This window comes from Triturus cristatus, chromosome 10, assembly GCF_964204655.1.
Source record: "Triturus cristatus chromosome 10, aTriCri1.1, whole genome shotgun sequence".
In the NCBI taxonomy this organism is placed as follows: Eukaryota; Metazoa; Chordata; class Amphibia; order Caudata; family Salamandridae; genus Triturus; species Triturus cristatus.
Genome location: NC_140593.1, coordinates 748,920,251 through 748,934,030, shown reverse-complemented (window position 1 = coordinate 748,934,030; position 13,780 = coordinate 748,920,251). Strand labels below are relative to the sequence as shown.

General features: G+C 46.4%; 1 protein-coding gene across 11 annotated transcripts in view; it reads right to left on the bottom strand.

Annotated features, from left to right (window-relative positions):
- Window positions 1-13,780, bottom strand: part of LOC146789947 (anion exchange protein 2-like) — a 2,390,686-nt gene that overhangs the window by 363,045 nt on the left and 2,013,861 nt on the right. For all 11 annotated transcript variants that reach the window (XM_085628246.1, XM_085628245.1, XM_085628249.1 and 8 more), the window contains one exon: window positions 13,296-13,508. In XM_085628246.1, the coding sequence (XP_085484372.1) occupies window positions 13,296-13,508 (213 nt within the window). The remainder of the gene's footprint in view (window positions 1-13,295; window positions 13,509-13,780) is intronic.

Here is a 13,780-nt window from a genome sequence, read left to right as displayed (position 1 = left end):
CCCATAACTGAACGCGGGTAAATGTGTATTCGTTGCTGATTATTACAACTCCCTTTTTTTTTTAATTCCCCGAATATTTGACCGCCCCTGGCAGGAGCTCTGCTGAGTTATTAATAACTAAAGCGCAAGTGTGGTCTGAGCTCACAAATGAGGGTACATTGCGATAATGAGGAACTACTGCCCATCGTGCCCAATAAGGACGGTGGCTATAGAAACGTTGATTGCAGGCCTTGGCCACTGGCAGGAGCGATATCGAGGCATGGCTGATAGAGTCTGTTGAAGTATAACTACAGCTAAAAAACGTTGAGTGCACAACATGGCCCCTGCTGGGAGCACTATCGAAAGCTATTTCACACTGAACATGTAAGGCAGGATGGTACAAACAAATATACTGTATATCAGTTATACCACGGAGTTGGAACTTCCGAGACCGATGAAATCACATTCTTAACGCATGTAAATGAGAAATTACTAGGTTACACCCAGTAAAAAAGTGAAACTGTGTATTACCTAATTACGATGTACTCAACAAACACAACCCCCTGTTTTTTCATGAAAAGAGTGTGACTAAAAGACGGCACTACTTGCAGGAACCGCATGACCCTTGGCATCTGAAATCAGAGGGTAATCAGAGCGTGTGAATGTACGGTACACAGCACAATATTTCACATAAAAGTGCCCTTGCACAGAATATTGCCCAATAGCATATTAAATACATAGAGACACAAACTGAAAAAGGAATCAGGACTATATCTGTCTTTATAAACGATATAGACAACCCAATAATAAGTGACATGATTTCACAATCCAATTCACAAGGAAGCACCAAAATCACTACTATAGAAGGTTGGAGATCCAGTGTTTATTTGGCTTTTGTAGACAGTTGTGGAGTATAACTTCATCGTAAAAGCATGACCTAGACAACAAGCCTATTTTAGGAGAGTTCACCTAAAGTAGCTACACCTCTTTTTGAATGACCTTTTCTGAAACCCTCTGGACAGAAGACCGAGACAAGTGAGAGCACTAGGCCTCACGAGTGTGCATGGTGTTTGTGAGCAGGGATACACAAATAAAGCCCTAACGAAGGCACCAGACCCAATTGTGCTCTTAGAGTGGGCCAGAACATGTTGGCACAGGGGGTACAATTAAATGATTATATTCGATAAAACCCCACACTACTTTTTTAACCATACCCCAGGTACCCTAAAAATAAAGAAAAAAATCACTCTTCAGGATCCCTGCTTGTCCAGTTTGACTTTATCTAAGAAGTCCCATTTTATCTATGATTGAGTCCTCCCTGGTGGTGTGGATAGGCGCCAATGATGAAGCATGTCACGATAAGTGAGTGAGGTGTCCAATCCAATGTTTTTGGATATCGTAGAGGTTGTGAACAAATATCCTTAAATAGGGTGGGATCCCTTTTCCCTTCCTTTTCCACCCTTCAAGATTATCAGCTGCTATTGTGTGTAATCATTGTGGAATCTAACTGGTAAGCACCTAAAGAGCTCCAATACAATCGACTAGTGTTCGTGCTATGGCAAGACGGAGGATAGAGCGAGTGCTCCAATGCCACAGGATCGTGAAAAAAATAATCAAACAAGTGCTGTTCATGTTTTAACAACTTTTTAAATAAATGCATTCGTTCATTCGTTTATGTACACACCTATGCATTTTAGTGGTATGTGTGTATGTGTACAAGGGAGACTATGGCAAGACAGGACGGAATGAGCACTCTAATAGCATCGGATCGTAAAAATAAAACAAAAGCAACGATGAGTGGGTAAGTGGGGGACAGGTCAAGCATGGAGGAAGGAGGGTATGGGGAGATAGGCCAGCAACAAAGGGAGAGGGTGGGAGTAAGCAACAATGAAGGGAAAAAATATCTTGAAGCAGGAACAACGACAAAAAAGAATGTGTCATTGTGGAATGCAACTGGTGCTCTCTTAATACACTTCAATACCATTTGCTTGTGTCTGCACTATGGCAAGACAGAGGACGGAGCAAGTGCTCCAATACCATCAGATCATGCAATAAATAAATAAGTGCTGTTCGTGTTTCCACAACGTTTATAGAAACACATTCATTTATGTACATGTGCATGCATTTTAGTGGTTTGTGTGTATGTGTACAAGGGAGACGGTCTGAAAACACAAGTACTCCTATGGAGTGCTTGAAAACAAAGAAAGAATAGCTGCGCAAACCGGGAGCAGTGTAAGGAGACATGTACTTGGTCCATGCACTATGGGAGGGACAAACACAAGAAGAGGGTATGAATGCCATGATGAATGCCATCAAAGAAAATGAGTGCAACGCTGAAGTTTATCAATGGTAGGAGATGGGCGGCTTGTAAGCCCACAGATCGAACAGAACATGTCTCTTCGAGCCAAGACCTAAAAACAATAGATTTTGCACAGGCAAAACCTACTGGCTTTGCCATATATTTCAGCGGACGGGATATCCTTCACCGTTGTGACGTAGTAACCAGTCCGTCAAGATCTAAATCAGGTTCTAAGTGATTTACCTGCAATCACAAAATGTGGAACTGAGGTCAAGGATAGGGAGACGATGTGGCGTCCTCAAGGGAGAAGATATGGTGTAAGGGCCAGAGCTGCCAACTATGGAGCTGAAAAACCGGGTTTGGGTTTGAGTTTCGGCGTCAGCTTAACATCCTTGATTCCAGGCCAATCACATAATCTCTCCGTGCATACAGAAATAAATGTGTCCTTGTGTAAAGTAACAGATGCTAATGTAAAGCACTCCAATACCTTCAGGTGATGTTTGCTCTATATAAACTGCACAAAAAGTAACTGGTGCTAATATAAAGTGATCAAATACCTTCGGGTAGTGTTGACGCTATTAAAAACGCCAAAATAAATGTAAAAAGCAGAGTCGCGGGAGGAGGGGATCTATACAACAGAATTCAGCGGGGCAAGCAACGACGGACAGGAAGTGGACAGGAAACCAACAGCAAATGCAGGCTGCCACGGAGAGATTATGTGATTTGGCCATTATCACAAAATGTGGAACTGAGGCCGAGGCTAGGACGATGATGTGGCATCCTCCTGGGAGAGGATGTGGTGTAAGGGCCACAGCTGCCGACTATGGAGCTGAGAAACTGGGTTCAAGTTTCGGCATCAGCCTAATACCCTTGATTCTGGGCAAATCACTTAATCTCCCCATGTCTACAAAAATGAATGTGTTGTCGTGTAAAGGAACTGGTGTTTATGTAAAGCATTCCAATACTTTCGGGTAATTTAAAAAAAAAATGTTTTTATTAGTATTTATTAGTTACTAAACATACACCCATTTCAACAAATACAGTGGTCAATGTGATACATGCTTCTCACATTTGGAAGAAGAAAAAGAGGAACAAAAAATAATCCACACACATATCAGTGTCCCAATACAGAGATGGCGTATACAATTAGACATCAGATACAGGCAATAAAAACATTTAAATGGTCATGAAGGCGCAAACGGTGGAGTGGGAGAACGGCACCTCAGGAGTGTGAGTCAGTAGCCTTGGGGGCCTGTGGATCTGTCTCTGGTGGGGCTATCTGTGTCACCTGGGAGGTTTCTATCAGGTGCTCAAGAAGGTATCACTTAAGGGGGTCCCAGATATTCTTGGGACGGGATGTCAGAGGGAGCAGTTCGGCATATGTGATTGACCCTTCCTGCCAGAACATCATGTCCCTGATCCATTCCTTAAATTTTGGAGCTCTGCCACGCCCCCAGCGACATGCTACACGCCTTTTGGCTAGCAATAGAGCAAGGAATACAAAGCGACGGGATGCAACGCTAATATCTGCCAAGTACCCCAGCAGAGTTAGCAATGGGGATGCAGATAGTGATAATGATGTCATCTGTTCTAGTGCATGTAGGGTCTGTTGCCAATATGTCTGTATCGCACCACAGTTCCATGCAAGATGGAGAATGTCAGTGCCATCTGCACCACATCTATTGCATTTGTCGCTGTCTCGCAATTTATATTTATGAAGCGTGACGGCGGTATAGTAAGTTCGATGCAAAAATCTATAATGGATCATACGTAACCCGCTACTAGACAAGATATGCTCCGTTTGAGAGCAGCAATACCCCCATTGGTCGTCAGTTATGCCTTGAGGTAAATCCTCAACCCACTTGGCTCTAGCAGGGCTATGTTCCAATGTTGGGGCAGTGTACAGGCTGTGGTATAGCATCACAACTGCATGTGATGCGTCAGTGCTGCGCAGCAGGGAGTGCAGCGGGGGAAGCGTCTGTGGCTCTTGAGGAAACAGGGGAGTGTGCACGCTTATGCCTTGTCTGTGTCGGGCATAGAGAAAGATGTCCATGGAGGAGGGAGTTGCCCCAACAGATAATTGTTGCAAGGTGCGAAACTTGCCGTTAAGATAGAGGTCACCCCAACAGGTGATACGAAATTTAGCTTTAGTTTTGTGAAATATCCCTTCCAGCAGTAGTGGCATCTCAGGGTGGTAACACAGAGGCAGAAGGGGAGAGTACAATATGGGTGTGTTAGTGCGCTGGGCGATGTGTTGCCATGCACGCACTGTGCATGTGATTGGCGTGGGAGCAGGATCTCGAGGCGCTACAGGGCTTAATAGAGCCCCTTCCAGGGGAATGGGAGCCACTAGCCAATGTTCTATAGCAACTTGGGGCATGTATCTGAGTGGGTGAAACCAGTAATAGGCGTAGTGGGCATGTGCGCAGAGGTAGTAGAGTTCCATATCAGAAACATCAAAACCACCCTGAGACTAAGGCCTAGCAAGTATGTCCCATTGTAAACGAGGGCACTTACCTCCGCATGTCAAGCTTATCAACTCAGTGCGTAGCGCAGAAAAAAAATGTCTGCCAGGGTCATATGGTATATTTAAGAAGAGGTAGAGAAGTTTCGGGAGAATGACCATTTTAATAAGGGAGGTGCAACCAGCCATTGAAAGTGGGAGTGCAATCCACCTAGTGACACTGCTAATTCTACTGTCCAACGCTCTGCCATAATTGAGGCGCATCAGCTCCTCACAATCCGCAGTGACATATATCCCTAGATATTTAACTTCGGACGCGCACCACTCAATTGGGTAGTCAGGTAGAAACTCTGTGACCGAGGGTGTGAGCGGAAATATCTGAGATTTTGCCCAGTTAATTTGTATTCCAGAAAGTCCTCCGAACTGCACAAACTCGCGCAACAGTGGATTAAGGTTCTGCTGAGGATCTTTAACATAAAGAGTTACATCATCTGCATATAGAGAAATAAGGATGGGTGCAGTTGACACCTCAGTGCCTTATCTTGATGGTGTTGCCTGATGCGTGCGGGCAGCGAGAGGCTCAATCACAAGTGCGAATAGGAGTGGGGACAAGGGGCAGCCTTGGCGAGTGCCTTGCGTGATAGCAAAGGGGGCTGAGACATGTCCATTAATAAGAACCCTGTCAGAAGGGGAAGTTTACAGTAGTGTTATCCAAGACGAGAAACCCTTGGGCATGCCCATATTTTGAAGTATAATGAAGAGGTAAACCCACTCAACGGAATCGAAGGCCTTGGTAGTGTCCAAAAAACCCGCCACTAGTGCCAGTTGTGGGTCGACATTTCGCAGGATGGAAAAAAGGGTACAAAGGTTGCGCAATGTTGATCTGCCAGGAATTAATCCTGCTTGGTCCGGCAGCACCAGTCTGTCCATTAGTAAACTGAGTCTGTTAGCCAGAACTTTGGCGAGTATCTTCATGTCATTATTCAGCAATGAGAGAGGCCGGTAAGAGTCAACCAGATCAGCAGGCTTACCGGGTTTGAGAAATGAGGTAATAAGAACCTCTCTAAGGGATACAGGAAGGAGCTTGCATTCCTGCACCTCCTCATATACCTCCTTCAATATAGGAGTTAGCTGCTCAGCGTATGCTTTATAGAAATCGATAGGGAGGCCATCGGGCCCTGGGGCTTTTCCCGATTTAATTTGCATAATCGCTGTCTTTATTTCATCAATGCCTAGAGGTGCTGCCAAGAATTCCCGCTGGTTATTCAAAAGCCAGCCAAGAGTGATATCACTCAGGAAAGTAGAAAAGTCAGGGAGTTGTGTCCTGCGAGTACTGTAGAAGCCGGAATAATGTTCTATAACGACATCAAGAATATCCTGGCTGTCTCTGTGGCGTACGCCACCGCTATCTTGGATCTCCAAAACATGGTTGGAGAATCGGGGCATTCGGATCTCCATGGCCAGAGCCCTACCAGGCCCACCACCCTCCCCGTATTTGTGAGCAGTGGAATATTTCCCCCTAAAGTGCAATTCCCTCTCAGCTGTTTCTCTGTAGTCAGTCAATTTATCCCTAAACAAGGCACGTAAAGCCCCGGTTGTATCCCCAGCCATGCCATCCTCTAAATGTTTTAGCTCGCCTTCAAGTCTATGCAGGTAGTTGCGGATGTCTCGCAATACCCCGAAGCTCTTAGCAATGCAGATACCCAGCACGGTAACTTTGAAGGCCTCCAAGTCAACTCCCCATCTGTGTGACTGAGCCTATCTTTCTGTGAAAGAACTCTGAGATCTCTGTACCGAGTTCCGCCCTGAACGCTGAGTCTAGTAGCGCTTCTGGCATGAGTCTCCAGCTTCTGGCGTAAGAATGCGAGTCTGGAGGGACCAGCGACATGCGAACCGGTGCATGATCCAAGAAAGTCTTAGCCAGATGATATACTTCGATAATCCATGGACCCACCCCAGGCGACACAATACAATAGTCCAAGCGCGCCCAAGTAGCATGCATTGTAGTATGATGTGTCCCCTCTAACGCACCAGGGTGTACATGTCTCCATGCGTCAATAAGGCAGTAGTCTGTAAGAATGTCAGATAAAAGGTTACGTGTTTTTGCGTAGTGATGTGGAAGGGAGTTAGACCTGTCCTGAGATGGCTGGTGGGCCGTGTTAAAGTCTTCGCCCCATAGAATATGCGTAGAGCCGACATTAAGAATGCGCCCCCAGAGAGTGGTGAAGAACTCAGGATCGTCCACATTGGGACCATAACAACAAAGAGGGTCACCGAGTGTGACCCCAGCTGTCCCCAAGCCATGCAGCTTCGCCCCTGTGAATCATGTTCCATCCCGCCAAGAATGAAAGGAAATTTTTTTCTGACGAGGATAGCAGTACCTCTGGAATATGTTGAATATGAGGAGAATACTCTGTGTTCCGCCCATTTACTAGCAAAGGCGGGAGAGCGATAGGGGTCAAAGTGTGTCTCTTGTATCAGAGCAATGTGGACATGAGGTCTGTATAGGTATGCTAAAGTCTGGCGACGCTTGCGGGGATCTCCCAGGCCTCTGACATTCCACGTGAGTAAATTTATTTTTTGCACTTCAGAGATAGGATCCATGAAAACATGTTCGAGCTGATGTCTGATGGATGATTGGAGTAGCAATATGTGCGTAAACAAAGTACAGTATCCAAATGTGTAAACGCTGAGCAGGTGTTAACAAGAAGAAAAAACAACCCCACAAAGTCCCACCCACCCCCACCCACATCAGCACCCCAATTGTGCCGGTATTAGAGAACCCACCCAAGTCCCTTCCCACGTAAACCATTTTTTGGTCCAGAACAAAACACGTAAAAACACGGGGGAGGGGTCAACCAGAGGCTCACGATAGTCACCCTTCTCCAATGAGTGGTAGGGACTGCTCTCCAAAGGGAGAGTAGTGTGGAGAAGGGGGCTACTTGCCAATGTCCATATCATAGTCATTAAGCAGGCCTTACCACAGTGATGTACAAGTGTCTCTCAGAATTCTTAGCCCTTTCTCGTATGACAGCAACAACACGAACGGGAGCAGTGATGCAAGCCATCTGGGCAGTAGACCTCAGGATTGTAGATGCAGCTCGGAGAAGGTGTCCCGCCGAGACGATCTGAAAGTGTCCCGGATTAAGAAGAAAACACCAGGTAGTGAAGTGTGGGGGAGCAGAGGCGACCAGTTCCTCACTCTGATGTTGGAGAAGTAACTCTGGAAGAGCGACCATTTTCGTCCCGCTGCGGGGAGTGTTTTTTGGTGCTCCGTAGGAAGACGTCAACCAGCTGAACATTGGAGAAGAAATGTTGTTTCCCTTTATGTGTGACACGGAGGCGGGCAGAATACAGTAAAGCGAAGTAGATCTGTGCCTTGCGTAGCTTCTGTTTAGCAGTTAGAAATTTCCAGCGGGCCTCCTGGACAGCGACCATGAAGTCAGGATATATGGTGAAGCCTACACCCTCGAACTGAAGATCCATGCGTTCCCTGGCCAACCAAAGGGCAGCATCACGGTCTCGAAAGTTAAGGAGGCAAACTATTATGGGACGTGGGTTACTACCCAGAGGGGGGCGTGGGCTCAAGGAACGGTGCGCACATTCTACTATCAGATGTGATGAAACAGCATCAGCGCCAAATGTGGTTGTCAGGAGGCGCTCAACGAAGTACTCCATTCGCCCCGTGTTGGCACTCTCCGGAATTCCCACGACGCGGATGTTATTGCGCCTTCTGCGCGCCTCCAAATCCTCATTTTTGGGGACAATTATCTTTAGAAGCTTGTCCATCTGTGCGACCTGTTGTTCCACCTGCGTGGTGGTGTCCTCAGTGTCAAAAATGCGTCGCTCTGCGTCTTTAGTCTTCTCATCGTGCTTATCTAGCTTTTGAACTATGAAGTCCATGCGACTGTTCATAGTGTCCATTTTACTGTAGAGGGCAGAGAGGCTTTGCTGCATGGACAATAGCAGGTTTTTCATCTCTGTGTCTTGTGTGGCACGCGGAGACGATGATCGTTCCACAGCAGGCAGGTCCCACTTCTCTGATCTGGCGCTACGTGGTTTTCCTCGCCTCAAAGTGCAGTTTAGCCTGCTTACCATCCGCTCTGCCCATCGTGAGTTGATTGTGAAAGGATGTCGCACAAAGGGGTTCCGCCGAGTCTGGAGACTGCGTGTCTGAGAAGCAAGGCCAGCAGCAGGACGCACAACCAATTGCGACGTGGGTCCTCTCACCGACAGAGGTGCGTGTCGTTATTTATGAGCGAGTTCCAGGGATAAGCCCCCAGCTAGAGGGGTGTGTAGTCAGCGTCTCATCAGGGTTCAAGGGAGCGCTAGACAGTCCCAAGGTCTGCAGAATGAGGAGCCAGTCAGGAGTGTGGCAGCAGACTGGTAGATTTCTGAGCCCCTTGGAGTGTTGGCAGCTTGAAGAGAGGGAAAGTAAAAAAAGAAAACGTAGCTTAACAGGCAGTCGAAATGGGCCTCTAGGCCCTTACAAGGTGGCACAGGGGTTCAAGCGCAGCCACGCTGAACCAGGAGCTGGAGAACCTTTGCCGCAGGGCAGGTGGGCCTCAAGCCTGTATTGGCAACCACAAGCCCGCAGACCAACAGGGTCGGTGTCTCAGTGCCAGCTTGGTGTTAGGATGAAGTAGGTGGCAAGTCTGTAACAGCGCAATCCCTAAGGTGTAGTGCCAGCAGGGGGAGAATGGCGTGCCCAAGGCCCCGGGAGAAGATTTGGAGGTCCGAAGTCGCCGTGCAGCCGAAGGCCACGGAGGACGCAAGGCGGGAGGGCAGCCATCCGGCAGAGGGCAAGGCCGCACTGTTGCACGCTCCTTAAAATGCGGTCGTCCGTCGCAAGAAGACAGGGCGATATCACTTCTGCGATTGTGGCACCGATGAAGGAAGGCCCTCCTGAAATCTCGGGGCACAGGAAGGCTCGGCCATCCGCCGTCCGGCCACAGCCGCGCCTGCGGAACACTTGGGAGCCACGGACCTCGTCTGGAATCGGCAGCCGGGTGACCCCTTCGTGCCGAGCAGCCCACCGCTCCGCTCGACAGTCCAGCAGGGCGCCCAGTCGTCCAGAGGCATCTGATCACGCTGTAAATTGTCTCAGGGCTGGAGAACAGTTTCGGGAGTAGGCGGCAGGCATTTATGCGAAGAGAAGTCGACTGCAAACAGGATAAATGAAAGGATGATGCCGCCAAGTGTCAAGAGCCTCACGGGTGTGCGGCCATCTTGATCATAAATCACCTAGCGCCCCCCTACCTTCGGGTAAGGTTGCCGCTATATGACACTGCACAAACAAAAGTAACTGGTGCTAATGTAAAGCACTTCACTATCTTCGCATGGTGTTGGCACTATATAAAACTGCACAAAAAAACCCAGAAAGAATCACAGTCTTAGACTGGTTTACAGTAGTGAACATGAGGAATTACATCACATCTGGCAACCACATTAAAAGGACAGCTTTTGCCATCGACACTGAGGGGCAGGAAGACCTTGATGACATCAAGACTCAGCCTGGCTCCTTTGAAGAGAATTCAAGGTGAGCAACAATGGTGCACAGAAACACTTCACCAGTGAATGCAGAAAAAGTAAAAAAGTGTCTCGAAGGGAGAAATTTGAAGAAATAGAGTCCCACCCTATGAAATGAGAAGCAACAAGGTGAGAAACAAACAGTTCAATCATTTCGTACAGGAGAAACGTGGCTATGCAATTACAGCAGGAGACACAGGCACTTTAGAATCTCTGACATGCCCTTTGATAACACGTACCTGATTCATTTGAGGTCTGATTTCCAAGCTATAAACAGCATTGGCAAAAAACCACATATGGTGTAGACATGCACACACACACCTAGTACTCACACAAGTGGAAAATAAAACAGGGACTACATGTGTCCAAGTAATAGCAGCCGTTCACACATGCTCGAATCATCACGTCAGCTACACACTAACAGAACATTAGAAGGTAGAATACCACCACTCACTAGAAGAAACAGACTACAATGGGGGCCAACACTGGGAGCTGCAAGAAAGCAAGCAGAGACAGGAGGGTGGAAGCGGGGAAATTGAAAAGCAGCAGCGAAGGGAAAAGCAGTGGTGGGGAGAGGGTGATCTGTGCACGGGGCAAACACCGGGAGGTGTGAGGGAGCAAGCAACGACAGAAGGGAGGTGGGGGAAACAAAAAGCAGCAACAATGGGAAAAGTAGTGCCGGGAACGGGGTGATCTGTAGATGGAGCAAGCACTGGAAGGTGTGAGGGAGCAAGCAGAGATGGAAGGAAGTGGAGAAAATGAAAAGCAGCAACAATTGGAAAAGGAGTGACAGGGAGGGGATGATCTGTGGACGTGGCATGCACCGGGACATGCAAGGGAGCAAGCAGAGACAGGAGGGAGAAAGTGGGGAAATGGAAAGCAGCAACGAAGGGAATATCAGTGACGGGGTGATCTGTGGACTGGGTATGAGGGCAGGTGGGAGGACTGAGACAGATTAAATAAGCACGATAATTGTGTAGAGTGCTGAAAAAGAAAGAAAAAAGTAGGTTCTAAAATGCTTGTAATAATGGGAGCAGTGGATGTTTACAAGTAGTTGGTCCATGCTCTGGGGGGAGGGCTAAACACAAAAAGAGGAATGGCCATGCATGCCAGGGATATATGGTGACAAAGAATATGAGACAGATGATGGAACAAGCAAATGGGAAGACTGTGGGTGAACTGAAGCCTACAGACCCACCCCTTACAAACGTTACATCTATGTACTGTAAGCTATTAAATAAAACAACAACACACTGGGATGCAGCCCCAAGTAATTAGCATTGGCTAAGTGCCACAGGTATGTCCAGACATGGATCCCATGGTAACTGAGCCATAGGAATTAACCTATACCTCACTGATGAAGTCTAAGTAGGACAAAACCACTCTGGTGTTATTGGTGTTGCTATCTTGAAAGGGACCTGGCATGGCTGTTCTGGCTGGGTAGTTCTTATTGGAGCAAGACCAACACTGATTTGCATACAATTGGTCTCTGCCTAAAGTAACCTAATGAATGATAGACTGAGATGCTATATTACCAGTGCCTTAGATTAATTCAATCATTCCACCAATCTCGTTTTAGTGTGACGGCTATGCCCAGATGAGTGTCCAGTGCTCAATGTGGAATAGCAATCAAGTTAGAACTTACTAATGAAGCCAATGTAAGTAAAAACCTGTGGTTATTTGTGTTTCCATCTGGAGGAGACCTAAAGCAAGACAAAACCTGATTCGCATATGATGGGTGTCAGTCCAGAGTGGCACTGTGGGCAAAGAAACGATGGACTGAGGGGCAGCCCAAAGTAATTACCAGTGGCTGGTATTAATTCAAGAATTATATATTTCTTCATTACAAATAAATAAACATAAACATTGAGTGGCATGAGGAATATTCTTTAGTACAGAGGTCAGGGTGACAGGTGTCCTCCTGTGAGCAGGTCTGGGTGGGAGCGTCCTTCTGTGCACAGCGTGGTGAGAGAATACCCCCGTCTGTATAGGTTGTGCTTCCACACATCATCCTGAGCACAGATTGAGAATAGTATACAAGGGAAGAGTACCTCCTATCGAGTGGTAATTATTGATATCCCTTTCATTTAATTTCAGTAACACCAATTCATTTAACAGAGCATTTTAAATTAATAAGAAACACAGAGCATCAAGAAAATGTCATCATGTATTTTGACAGACAAATTTCAAACATGATAAGTACAAATACTTTCGCTTTGACTAAACATTAATGTATTGTTGGATTCATTCCCCGGACATTTGGCTATCCACTCATCTGTGTTCTGAGGATATAAGTGTATTAACTTTAAATTATGCTTTGCTTACCCAAACAGTTTTGCTTTTACACGTTTTACCACTGTGCACCGAAACGATAATTTTGCACTTACGTTTGAAATTCTTTTGTCAAAATGCATGATATTCGAATGGACAAATGACTCGACCTGTCTAAACTGTTCACTTTAGAATAACTATACTGGCTTGAAATTAGCTGGAACTTGACATGATCTCCTGACATTTGTGGGGGAGGCGCAATGATGTGGATGGTGATTATGAATATAACAAGCGTAAGTAGAATGAGAAGGGCTCAGGGTGGGTTCAGGGGGAGTTGATTAGTTTCTTAGTGGTTAATATGGACTGTATGTTATGTAGGCAGGTCTGATACCCACCATATAACATTGTACGAGAGTCTTGATGGGAATGTTGATATTGTGTACTATGTTTTATGAGTTATTAACTGTGTTCCTAAAATCAATACACATTTTCGCTGTTAAATTAAATGCATGATATTTTCTTGATGCTCTGTTATCATTTTGATTTGCTATTGTCAATTAATCTAGTTTACGGAACTTGAATGAAAGGAATATCGAATAATGATTATCACTAGAGAGGTACCATGGCCTCCTTGCTACCTGGCAATTACCAAGGTCCTTTTCCTTCTGGGTAACGTTGTTTTATTAAACCAGATTGGGAATAGGGTGCTTTCTCATTTGGGCTTAGGTACACACCATATCTGAACTCACATACCCGACCGGGGAAGAAGCGACTGTTCTTAAACTTTCTGAGGAAGAAGGCGATGAAAAAGGTGCCAAGCATGAGAACCAAGGATAGTAGAGCTGTATTGGGCTGGCCCGTGATCTTGGTTGCCAGCACGTCAGTGGTATTCAAGGCCAGGTATGTTGCATTTTCACTGGTAAAGTTCTTCTTTTCACAGTTAGTGAGTGGATGTTCTTGAAAGATCTGCCAAGAAAAAGGAGAGAGTCATAGGTCTACCAGCCAAACAGTATTGCCAGCTTACTTCATCCTAGAGCAGAAACTTGCAGTTTCCCACTGTATCTCCTGCTACAATATGCTGGGAGTCAGCAGCTCTACCGGTGAATCTCTTGAGAAAACAGGGTACACACATTCTGCTCTAATAATGAATTGCTTGCCACAGTAGACCTAGAAGCCCAAATCTCCCACTGTTCTGCAGTGTTTTACCTGCAGCACATACAGCTACTCTAGCACTAAAA